Source organism: Brassica napus, chromosome C5 (genome assembly GCF_020379485.1).
Source record: "Brassica napus cultivar Da-Ae chromosome C5, Da-Ae, whole genome shotgun sequence".
Classification (NCBI taxonomy): Eukaryota; Viridiplantae; Streptophyta; class Magnoliopsida; order Brassicales; family Brassicaceae; genus Brassica; species Brassica napus.
Window position 1 is genome coordinate 17,595,090 of NC_063448.1, and position 11,626 is coordinate 17,606,715.

At 38.3% G+C, this 11,626-nt stretch overlaps 3 protein-coding genes across 4 annotated transcripts; 1 reads left to right on the plus strand and 2 right to left on the minus strand.

Moving 5' to 3' along the window:
* Positions 1 to 1,713: 1,713 nt before the first annotated feature.
* On the plus strand, positions 1,714 to 6,275 carry LOC106398791 (AP-4 complex subunit epsilon-like). The gene is made up of 10 exons (XM_013839301.2): positions 1,714 to 2,631; positions 2,818 to 3,033; positions 3,110 to 3,220; positions 3,304 to 3,501; positions 3,586 to 3,717; positions 3,949 to 4,005; positions 4,086 to 4,202; positions 4,542 to 4,619; positions 4,704 to 4,847; positions 4,924 to 6,275. The coding sequence occupies exons 1-10, from the start codon at positions 1,843 to 1,845 to the stop codon at positions 5,917 to 5,919; spliced, it is 2,838 nt and encodes a 945-aa protein (XP_013694755.2). The 5' UTR covers positions 1,714 to 1,842; the 3' UTR covers positions 5,920 to 6,275.
* Positions 6,276 to 6,476: 201 nt separating this feature from the next.
* On the minus strand, positions 6,477 to 8,610 carry LOC106400847 (GDT1-like protein 4). 2 transcript variants are annotated; one of them, XM_013841236.3, is made up of 12 exons: positions 8,388 to 8,610; positions 8,242 to 8,310; positions 8,055 to 8,114; positions 7,928 to 7,975; positions 7,702 to 7,793; positions 7,599 to 7,635; positions 7,444 to 7,497; positions 7,294 to 7,362; positions 7,146 to 7,190; positions 6,999 to 7,060; positions 6,849 to 6,921; positions 6,477 to 6,778 (listed from the first exon to the last, which is right to left on the minus strand). In XM_013841236.3, the coding sequence occupies exons 1-12, from the start codon at positions 8,403 to 8,405 to the stop codon at positions 6,710 to 6,712; spliced, it is 696 nt and encodes a 231-aa protein (XP_013696690.1). In that variant the 5' UTR covers positions 8,406 to 8,610; the 3' UTR covers positions 6,477 to 6,709. The 2 variants fall into 2 exon arrangements, with proteins under 2 accessions (XP_013696690.1, XP_022559524.1); XM_022703803.2 differs by having other exon boundaries at positions 8,237 to 8,310; positions 8,388 to 8,530.
* Positions 8,611 to 9,890: 1,280 nt separating this feature from the next.
* On the minus strand, positions 9,891 to 11,268 carry LOC106399856 (serine/threonine-protein phosphatase 2A 65 kDa regulatory subunit A alpha isoform-like). The gene is made up of 7 exons (XM_048757276.1): positions 11,146 to 11,268; positions 10,955 to 11,059; positions 10,780 to 10,854; positions 10,490 to 10,582; positions 10,262 to 10,401; positions 10,122 to 10,176; positions 9,891 to 10,019 (listed from the first exon to the last, which is right to left on the minus strand). Exons 1-7 carry the CDS (start codon positions 11,266 to 11,268, stop codon positions 9,891 to 9,893), a joined length of 720 nt encoding a protein of 239 aa, XP_048613233.1.
* Positions 11,269 to 11,626: the final 358 nt, after the last annotated feature.

Consider the following 11,626-nt stretch of genomic DNA (forward strand, 5'->3'; position numbering starts at 1 on the left):
TATATATAAAGTTGGATTTTTCTCTTCTTTTGACAAGTGGGAAAGAGTTTTTCGACACATGTCCTCATATATTTTTTTTGTATTTTAGATCCCTGTTCTTTTATACTATTATTATTTAGTCCTTCTTTTTCTAATTGTGCACTATCTAATCATTCTCACACTAACCTTCATCGTAATTTGATAATCTATTTTATTGGTCACTAAAATTCAAGAAATAAGTAAAATAGTATAAATATATTTTAAATTTTTAATTTGTTGACAACTGAAAATTTCATAAAATTTCACTATTTTATTATTTTTACTATTTTCTATTATTTCAGTTACAAACTATATTTTTATTAAACTATTAAAATCACAAAATAACTAAATTTAAACCTAAAATCTCAACAATCATGGAGAAAAACAAAATGTCATATTAATACTATCTCAATAAAGGTCTGGAACGGAAAAGAGATCAAGACCGAAGACTAACTTACCTTACTGGACCTTAAAGTGTCTTGGCCAAAACAAATAGAAATAAAGAAGGATATAAAGATAAAATCTGAAACAAAGTGATCCCCATAACACAAAGAAGCTTTATCAAGCACCAACAAAATCAGCAATACACCGGTGCCGTCTTCGAGCCATGAAAAAGAGCATAGAAATCAAATCACCAAAAACTAGATCTTAAAAACCAAGACGAGCAGGAACTATTAACGGTAAGCCAACAATGAGAAAGACAACATCAAAAGATTAAATTCTGATCCAACCCAAGGATATATAATTTCTAACATCAGCTGAAATCTAAAGAATAAGAGGAGCATCCAATATTGAATGGAACAGCCTAAAAATATGCGAGAAACAACCGCACAACTGAGAAATCCTAAACCCGATCTACAACAAATACCAGAAATCTCAAGGTGAAGAAGGCGATAAAGAACAAGAGCAGGAAGTGAGTCTTTTTTGGTGATGGTGAGAAACACCGCATACGAGAAAGATAAACAAAATACATAGATGTTGACGGCTTAATGCCTAAATATGAGAAGAAAGCAAAAAATATCTTAAAAGTTATAATGTTCAAAAATATGAAAAAGATAAAATACAATTTTATCTTAGAATCAACAAATATATAAATGCAAAGTTATTGAAATTCAATATATTTTTATACTAGAAGCTCACTTGACTACCAACAAGTACTATACACACGAAACACATTATTGAAAAATAAAGATAAAATATATTAACATATCACTACTACTACTACATAACACAATAAAAACACCAAATAATGTTCTTAACAAATAAAAGTGACCACATAATTACATTATCCAAAAATAAAACAACAATAAAACAATATTATGCGCGAAGCGCGGACATCCCCCTAATATAACATAAAGTAAATGAGATTAACCTAGTAGTACATAATTATCATTTTTGGCCTAAAAAAATAATTTACCCAAAAAAATTAAAAAAGCAAACTGCACTTTAAGATGGTGATTATGAACTAGTTCCAACTTGCAACTAAATTCAGATGTAAGATTAAAAAAAATATTCAGATATAAGAAGATTAATAGTTTAATACAAGTATGCAATTTACCAAAAAAAAAAAAAAAACACAACACGAATCAATTGTAATTTTTTTTTGTTGGTTTGTAAAATAAAAATCAAATTCTGGTTAAGAGAGTGTTGGTTTAGCTATCGAAAGACCACCTGGTTTACTAATTAAAAAAAAAAAAAAAAAATCTCTTCTCACATTTTGTCCACCTTCCAGATCTGATCTGAGCTGAGCTCACCGAACGCTCACGGGAAGGGAAGGAGAGGAAACACTTGATCGGAAGAAGAAGCCTAACAATCCAATCAAGAATGGAGCAGCTGAAGACAATCGGGAGAGAGCTAGCGATGGGGTCGCAAGGAGGGTTCGGCCAGTCGAAAGAGTTTCTCGATCTGGTCAAATCGATAGGCGAGTCACGATCCAAAGCCGAGGAAGACCGCATCGTCCTCAGCGAGATCGACATACTCAAACGTAAGCTGCTAGAGCCGGACGTCCCCAAGAGGAAGATGAAAGAGTACATCATCCGCCTCGTGTACATCGAGATGCTAGGCCACGACGCCTCCTTCGGTTACATCCACGCCGTCAAGATGACTCACGACGATAACCTCCTCCTCAAGCGCACCGGCTACTTAGCCGTCACGCTCTTCCTCGACGAGGATCACGATCTCATCATCCTCATCGTCAACACGATTCAGAAAGATCTCAGATCGGATAACTACCTCGTCGTCTGCGCCGCGCTTAACGCCGTCTGTAGGTTGATTAACGAGGAGACGATCCCGGCGGTTTTGCCTCAGGTGGTGGATTTGCTTAATCACGGGAAAGAAGCTGTGAGGAAGAAAGCGATCATGGCTTTGCATAGGTTTCATAGGAAGTCTCCGTCTTCGGTTTCTCATTTGGTTTCCAATTTCAGGAGGAAGTTGTGTGACAGTGATCCGGGAGTGATGGGCGCTACGCTTTGTCCTCTCTTTGATCTCATTAGTGAAGATGTTGCTTCGTATAAGGATTTAGTCTCTAGCTTCGTCGGCATTCTTAAACAGGTCACTGAGAGAAAGTTGCCAAAGAGTTACGACTACCATCAAATGCCTGCACCTTTCATCCAGGTTCGCCTTCATATGTATGCCCTCAGATTTTGGGGGTTGCAGGCGATTTAGTAATGATTTCAATTAAACAAATATATATTTTTTTCAAATTTGGAGGTGAATGTTTCATTCGGCTTTGTCCTGGACCGGCCTTGTATGTGTGTTTTTACTTTTTGTAATTGCTGACATCAAGTTTGTCACTTTTAGATCAAGTTGCTGAAGATAATGGCGCTGCTGAGTAGTGGTGATAAGAGTGCGAGTGATATGATGTACATGGTGCTTGGAGATTTGTTCAGAAAGTGTGATTCCTCTACCAATATAGGAAATGCCATCCTTTATGAGTGTATTCGATGTATCTCTTGTATTATTCCAAGTCCCAAGCTGTTAGAAGATGCTGCTGAGGCTATCTCCAAGTTTTTAAAGGTTTTGTGTTTCTCTGACATGTATGTGTATATTTTAAGTTATGATTGTATCTAAATCCTGTGGTAACTATTTGTAGAGTGATAGTCACAATCTGAAATACATGGGGATTGATGGTCTTGGTCGATTGATAAAAATAAGCTCTGACATTGCTGAGCAGCACCAACTTGCTGTGATAGATTGTTTGGAGGTGAGCAGCTATAAAGGACACTTCCTTTAGTTGTTTGTTTTCGTGTCAGCACTGATGTTTCTTTTGCTGCTACTTTCCAACAGGATCCAGATGACACACTAAAGAGGAAAACTTTTGAATTGTTGTACAAAATGACCAAGTCCTCCAATGTAGAAGTGATAGTAGACCGAATGATTGATTACATGATTAGTATCAATGACAATCATTACAAAACTGAGATAGCATCTCGCTGTGTTGAGTTGGCTGAACAATTCGCTCCAAGCAATCAATGGTTTATCCAGGTACAAGCCGACCTCCCTTGGACACTGCCTACTTATTATACTTTTGTTTTGGTTGACAGAAATTTAAAATTGCTCATACTGCAGATCATGAACAAAGTCTTCGAGCATGCAGGAGATTTGGTGAATATTAAGGTGGCACATAATCTCATGCGTTTGATTGCTGAAGGATTTGGAGAGGACGATGACGATGCAGACAACAAGCTTAGATTATCAGCTGTATGTTGTTCATTCCATTTGTGTTCGTTCTGCTTTTGTGTACAAAGAGATTGGTGTTGTAGTTTTGGTGATATATGGACTCCTCTTAGACATAAATGAGTTGGTATCTCAAATGGTAATCTTACAGTTAGGAGTAACTCTGATCATCTGTCTTACTTCCACATTTTATTTCGTTGGTTGAGATACTTTGTTTTTCGTATTGTGCTTATGAGTGTGCTTTTCTTGATGCAGGTAGAATCATACTTGCAGATTATCAGCGAGCCAAAGCTTCCATCCCTGTTTCTTCAGGTCGAATTTTGTTTTCTGACCTCTCCACTTACCTTTTGCACATTAAATCTATGCTTCTTAATTTTGGGTTTAATATCCAGGTCATTTCTTGGGTGTTGGGAGAATATGGCACTGCTGACGGGAAGTATTCTGCCTCCTATATAAGTGGAAAGCTGTGCGATGTGGCTGATGCATACTCAAGTGACGAAACTGTTAAGGTAGTTCCGCTGCATTCAAATATGATGCACCTATAAACCTTTGCCTGTTTAGTTGTTTTTCCTGTAGTGTAGCTTCTTGCTAGATTCGAGTTCTCTTTGAGATCTCCGTTAATGTTAGCTTCATAGGGAAAACATAGTGAAGACTGAATGCATTGCAAATGTGACGAATCCATTGCATGCTAACTCGCCAGTGTAATAAATCTACAACTTTCTTATTTATAGATGTCTGATCAAGGATCCTTTACTAGTACATGTACATACGAGTGATGATATTACATCTTACCGCCATCCATTTTTTTCTGATTGAAAGGTGGTAATTGTTTTCTGTCCTCTTTGAAGGGATATGCTGTTTCTGCACTAATGAAGATTTATGCATTTGAAATTGCATCTGGGAGAAAAGTGGATGTTTTGCCAGAGGTCTGTATCTTTAAACGTTTCTGGAATCGAAAACACGATCAAAAACCCTGCTTTGTCATGGACTGATTAGTTTTATTAATGCAGTGCCAATCTTTGATCGAGGAGCTACTTGCTTCACATTCAACAGATCTGCAGCAACGTGCATATGAACTTCAGGCTCTCCTTGCACTAGATGCCCGTGCTGTGGAGAGTATACTACCTTTAGATGCTAGTTGCGAGGACATCGAGGTAACCTTTTCTCTTCATGCATATTCCCTTGTAACGTGGATTTCTTGAATCTTATAGTCCATTTTTCTGAATTTAGGTTGATAAGGATCTTTCATTTCTCAATGGCTACATCCAACAAGCTATTGAGAGTGGAGCGCAACCATATGTTTCTGAGAGAGAGCGCTCAGGAGGAATGTTTGAAACAACCGATTACCATTCTCAAGATCACCATGAAGTTACATCTCATGCTCTCAGATTCGAAGCCTATGAACTTCCAAAGCCATCAGTACCATCACAACCTTCGGCCGCGCTTGTTCCAGTACCTGAGCCTTCTTATTATAGCGAGCCACACCAGCCAATTTCAACTTCTTCTTCGGTGTCTGAACGAGAGTCATCAGAAATCAAGCTGAGACTCGATGGAGTTAAACAAAAATGGGGTAGACCCAGCTATCAGTCGTCCACATCCGCTTCTTCTTCTACTCCTCCGCAAGCAGCAAATGGTACCAGTACTCACTCGGATGGTGGTGGAGTTGCCTCCTCATCTAGCTCAAAACCTCGAAGCAGTTATGAATCAAAGAAACCAGAAATCGATCATGAGAAACAGAGACTCGCAGCATCCTTGTTTGGTGGATCATCATCATCGTCAAGATCTGATAGAAAGTCATCTTCTGGTGGTCACAAACCCGCAAAAGGAACAGCTAACAAACCACTTGCAACCGTCCCCAAGGAAAGTCCAATCCCTGTACCAGACTTGCTCGACTTTGACGAGCCAACTGGCACAAGTGATGTTGCAGCGACGGATCCTTTTAAAGAGTTGGAAGGGCTTATGGAGTCTTCAAGGCAAGATGGTGGTGGTTCAACCGATGTGATGGGACTATACTCAACAGATGCAAGTGCACCTGTGAAGACAACCACAAGTGTTGACTCTCTCTTATCAGAGCTGTCTGATAGCTCCAGAGGCACATATCATCAATCTCAAACCACAAAAGGACCAAACTCAAAGGAAGCTCTAGAGAAAGATGCTCTTGTTAGACAGATGGGTGTGAACCCAACAAGTCAGAACCCTACACTGTTCAAAGATCTCCTCGGCTAGCAGAACCATTCTCCAAACCAAACCATCCATTGACTCACATAATCATCATCATCAACATCTCCCCCACATTCCCATATTTGGTTAATGCGTTGTGGAATTTGTTGGTAACGCTTCTGATTCACATTCTCAAGTCTCAACATCGCCACACTCGCATATATTTCTGATGCTTGGAGATTAGTAACGTTTCTGATTTTAAGAACAGGCTTTCTGTTGTACCTATGTTCCTTGGAGATTTTTTTGTTTTCAATGGTTTCTCTTTTTTTTTTTTTTTTGGAGTATACAGTGAATGGTTACCGTACGGCTGTTGGATTTTGGAGCTCATCTTGTTTGTGTCTATAAAAGAACTTTTGGTATTATTATAGGCGTGATGGATACAAAGTTATTACAAGCTGAGCTCTGTACTGAAAATGTTTCTCGCACCACTTGGCTGTTTTTATTTTTCACCACGTCGAATCAAATTTAGGAACAGTGATACTTCTATCATTTTGGGTTTCTCTTCGTATGCATTCACATACCAACTTCAAAATCAATCACATAAATTCATTGAAACAAAAAAAAAGGGAACGCCAACTTTATTGAAGTCATTTGGCTGTTTAAGCCTGTTTAAATGTATTTCTTTTAACTGTAGATAAGATTTGTTTTCTGCAAGTAACTTGTGTAAAACATCTAATATCAAGTATTAAATCATCTAATATCAAGTATTAAATGATCTAAGAAACTATCGCGTACTGATGCTCCTTTATCATCATCATCATCATCTGCACTACTTGCAAACAAACAAAACTAGGCCTCACTCAACAGAAGTGAGAAAGGATTGGATGCCAAAAATAATGAAAAGCATTCCACCAGAAAGAGCAACCTGCAACAACGACACCATTAGAACCGAGTTTAGTTATGTTGTTTCGAATGCAGAAAGGATGTTCTCTTACTATTCGTTCGGATATTTGAGAAGCTAAGCTCTTTCCTCCAATCACAGCAGCAGTGGTGCACAATAGCTGTGCGCTGTCTAGGCACAAGATTAGTCAGCAACATTGCTTTCAAACACAGAACGACTGTAGTGGTTTTACAGTGAAACTTACACAATTCCGCCAAGGACCACCCCAAACGGATTTTCATCTGCGGCTAAACCAATTGTAGCAAGCTATTGAAAAGGAAGAAGTTATGGTGAGCTATGTACAGCATTTAAAGATTTGAGTCAATTAATCGAGTAAGTGAGAGCGCTAAACCTGACTCTTGTCACCAAATTCACCAAAGAAATTAATCGAAAATGCCTGCAAGAAGAGATGGAGATACAAACACATGAAACTAATTTCAGAAAGGTTTACTGCTTTTTTTTTTTGAGAGAGAAGATTCTGAGAGGCTCTTCAATTTTACCTTGAGAAAGATTGGAGAGAAGAATTGTGTGAGGAACGGCCTGTTCTGCTTTTTGTTTTCATCTTCAATCTACAATGACAAGAGGTCGTTTGGTAAAAACATAGCACATACAATCAGTCTGTAATCTTGGGTTTTTTTTGAGTTCCATACCTTACTGTTGTTGTTATCTTTTGTAGCTTTACCATTAGCCTTCAAATCAGAATCCTGTGATAATACACACACACACACACACACAAGAGAGTCAAAACCAGAAAAGCATTGATCTAAAATGTGAGAAGGAGAGCGTGCGGAAAGACGAAACAGACCAGTTCTGCTTCGACTTCAGCCAATTCTTCTGATTCCCTGCCAAGCAAAGAAAAAAAAATCAGATAACCGCAATAATCTTGGATGTCAAATAAAAATAATTACCCTCCTCCTTGTTTAAAACCGTCGGACAAAGACCAAAGCCCGAACCCAAAGAACAACAATGTAGTTATGTGATGGGTCCATTTGCGAGAGATCTGCAAGTGGAGAGTTTGAATCAGCATTTAGTAAAAGATTGAAAATGTCCCTCACAAAAGGGAACTAGTAAGAAGAAAAAAAACCTAAATCAAACTACAATCTGAGCAGGTGCAAGCAGAAGCCAAAAACAAACCAAATTTGGAGCAGCCCATCCAACAGTAGCAGAGAGGATAGTCATGACCTAGAGAATGAGAAAAGGACATGAACTTCCAAAAAATCTCACTGAAACCAGTAAGTCAAACTGAGTCAAGAAAACGTACGATAAGAGCGGACACACAACCAGCCAACACAAGTCTCCTCGGATAACGCATCGCCAATATCTGTTTGAAAGAACAAAAGGATGCAAATGTTGACTTTAAACTAGAAAAAAAGAGGCAAATCCGACAGAAAAGCCATTGACTTTAAACACTCAAAGCAAAGCAAAGCAAAGATGAACACAAAACTTGCAGCAGCAGCGAAAAACGTCTTGTCGCCAATCTCCGATACAAAAGTCATCGCCAGTGACTTGGTAAAACCCTAAATAAATAAAAAAACTAAAGATTAACCATCCCACAGAGAAAAAAATAAAATCGACAGATATCTTTTGACTCTACCTGCAAAACCGAGCTCATGGCTTCCGAATCAGCTTCAAACTCCGAAAACTTCCAGCTGATTGATACAGGAGTGAAAAAGATGAATGCTTTTATTTTTCTTTTAGGGGTGAATTTGATTCGATTCGGATTCTTCAGCCCTTGAGATCTTGCCACCTGACACGATAAATATCGTGTGGGACCCAAGAAACCTAACTAGAGTTTACAAAAGATGCTAAAAATAAGAAAATGTGTTGTTCCTTGGGTTTCGTCACTGTGGATATATATGCCTTTTACTGCGCATCACCGATAAAGACTTCACCCATGTTTGAGATTGCACTAGGCGTGAGTAGGACGGTTGGTGTATGCCTAGCGAGTTGTTAACTAATCGGAGATTAATCAGAGAGTACTTGGGAAGTAGTTATTTGTACTTTTTGATTATAAATATATGTATATGTACTAACATATCTGAAAACTACTGAAAACCAAACATAAATACATCATAGTCCAATAGTTCGGGATTTGTTGATGTTTTAAGAGATAATAGGTTCGAATCTTAGCAGAGGGGTCTTTTTATTTCTTTTTATTAGTGTGATTTAAGAAAAAGAAAAAAATAAAAACTACTTAAATTTGTCCCACATCGACAAACTAAGAGAATGAGAGGTGTTGAGGTTCCCTGTATATACATGACAAGGTCTCTCATCATTTCCAAGTCGAAATGGGTCTGCTTGTAGCCCGGTTTTCGTCAATTAAGTGTAGTTTTATGGCAAACTGATTTATTGAGCCGATTTGGCCCAATTCGCGGCGGAAGATCCGCGCCAAGCGCCTAGTCGGGCGCTTAATCGGCTAGGCGCCCGCATTTTAGAACCTGGGACGTCACATGAAAATATATATATATATATATATATGTGTTTTCAACAGAACTTGCAAGTTTTTGTCTTCCTGCCTCAAAACTGATTGGTGAAGATTAAAACTAATTACTCCTTCTGGTGAGCTAGACGTTCTAGATAGTTCTAGATAGTATTACCATAGCACAGACGTTCTAGATAGTATTACCATAGCACAGCGCATGTCCTTTTTTTTTGTCAAAATCATGGTTATAAGTTGTGGACGATTTGCTTGATCAAAACGTAGCAATCTACTTCCCTTAAACCATTCAAGTCGAATTTGGTTTGTTGAAAGGAAATCTATTAGCCAAACTAAAGTCCTTACTTGGTAAACTAAGAAATGAAAATATTGGAAACAGAGACTTTGCTCACAAGAACATGTAACAAAAGGAATACAATTTTACTTCATAGTCAAGCAACCAAACTAGCGTTTTACATCAACAAACCAATGAAATAGCAAGCATCACAAATAACAGGATTAAAAGATTTATATATATCACTAATATATAAATGCAGTTCATAGCCAGAAATTGAAAATGGCGTTTTACACAAACAAACCAAGGTAATATGCAAAGAACACAATTAATATCGAGGATTATAAGATTATATATCACTAATACATTTGAAAAAAAAAAACAATTCATGATTGTGCAACTGCGGCACCGTCAATGGAACGAAGCGCTTGGTTTGCAAAATATCGAACATCAACATCAACATCAGGGTCCTCGCTCAAGTCCACCAAACACTGACGTATTGTTTTCTCCACCACCTACAATTTTTTTTTTGATACAACCAAAGTTCAACAACCTGCATTATATATTCGATGCAATTGTGTTATATTTTTAATCTCTCATCTTAGTGATTGGTCGACTATGGGGATGAGGGATTGCAGAAGTTTTGCAACATTGAACTTGACGTTTGGAACTCTGCACAGATTATTAGCACAACAACACGTCAAAACTAAGATGTTTTCTTGAAGAAGTTAGCCAAAGTCATCTCTATTGTTATTACCTGTCTTTTGATGCCTCAACCACCACAGGAAGAAACTTAGAGCATGTGATTTCAGATCCCAATACAGGATCCATGAGAGATATTGCTCGTAGAACCATCATCCTATGTAGGTAGTGCGGATTGCTTACCATCTCCAGTACCTGTTTACATTGAAAGAACAAAAGAAAAGGTCCAATATGGAACTCTACATATGCAGCTCAAACAATACCGATGTTAATGAGAATAAACATGTGGAACTAAGTGTTGCATTGCCCATTCAGGACCAAACTCCTCTGCAAGGCGCTTTAGGTTGTTTGCTGCAGCTTCACGAATAGAGTAGACCTGACAGAGGAGAGAGGAGAACAACGTTAATATCCCGAATCACAAGTGGATGATTAATTAATGCCAATATGAAAGGATTCAAGGTGAACCTTGTCTTGCAGCCATTGCATGCAAAGAGCTCCAAGCTTGTCATCAAAGAATCCTATACCTAACTGGCTAGCCAACAGAGGAACTTATTCAATTATAGCAAGCCGAACCCTCCAGTGTCGATCCTCAGCAAGCTCTACAATCGCTGGTAACAAAGATTGTGATAGCAGATCGATCCCAATAACCTAGTGGTAAAAAATATTCAGTTACGAGTTGAAAAAACAAAGAATCAATATAAGTATAAGTAGCTAAGTTGTGAGACAAGAGAAGCGAGATGAAGCAAACCTGGTTGACTTGGTCTAACTTGCTTATGATATTGAGCCGTACATCAGGAAATTCATCTTTCACAAGGGAAAGAAAAATTGGTAGCAGATGCTCAATGGTTGAATCCTGCCATTGAAGATTTTAATATGTTAATATAATTACTGATAAGGTAAACATGATGTGGAAAATGTTATCTATCTTCAGTTTCATACCTTGCCAAGGATAGGAGACATCCTCATTATTACAGAAGCAAGAGCAGAGCGGACATGTTGAGATGAATCAGTTGATAATTCCTGCCAAACAAGAGTTGGGATAACATTATTACCATGAGACATGTCATCAACTCATCATACAACATGCTTGTGTGGTATTTGAGGAGTGATATCTTGCATATTTACATTGTTTTATCCATTCACCCATGTGTATTTTGATCATAGACTAGGATTTAGCCATGTTTAGGTTGCATTTTGCATACATGAGTCTTTATCAGGTATTGGAGTACCACATGGAGTTCTTGGAGGCATTTGGGTACATTTGGAGCTCAAAAGAAGTGTTTAAAGCGATTAACGGACGAGCAGCGCACCAGAGCAACCTCACCGGAGCGACGCCGTGAAGTCGCTGTGACACACATCCCGGAGCGATCCAGCCAGAGCGACATGGAGAGGTCGCTCGCGTTTCTATCGTGAGACACCC

Bases quoted from the DNA above. Each gene is read 5' to 3' on its own strand.
- LOC106400847 (XM_013841236.3), bottom strand. The intron at 7,794-7,927 runs GTTTGTTTTTGG...CTCCACTTGCAG, and splicing joins GATGGGCTGCTCCAAATTTG to ATCTCTCGCAAATGGACCCA. The intron at 7,061-7,145 runs GTTTAGCGCTCT...CCTTTTCAATAG, and splicing joins AATTTGGTGACAAGAGTCAG to CTTGCTACAATTGGTTTAGC.
- LOC106399856 (XM_048757276.1), bottom strand. From the start codon at position 11,268: ATGTCTCATGGTAATAATGTTATCCCAACTCTTGTTTGGCAGGAATTA. The intron at 10,583-10,779 runs GTTCGGCTTGCT...CTCCTCTGTCAG, and splicing joins CTGAGGATCGACACTGGAGG to GTCTACTCTATTCGTGAAGC. The intron at 10,177-10,261 runs GTAATAACAATA...TAATCTGTGCAG, and splicing joins GTTGAGGCATCAAAAGACAG to AGTTCCAAACGTCAAGTTCA.
- LOC106398791 (XM_013839301.2), top strand. From the start codon at position 1,843: ATGGAGCAGCTGAAGACAATCGGGAGAGAGCTAGCGATGGGGTCGCAA. The intron at 3,034-3,109 runs GTTTTGTGTTTC...AACTATTTGTAG, and splicing joins CTATCTCCAAGTTTTTAAAG to AGTGATAGTCACAATCTGAA. The intron at 3,221-3,303 runs GTGAGCAGCTAT...ACTTTCCAACAG, and splicing joins CTGTGATAGATTGTTTGGAG to GATCCAGATGACACACTAAA.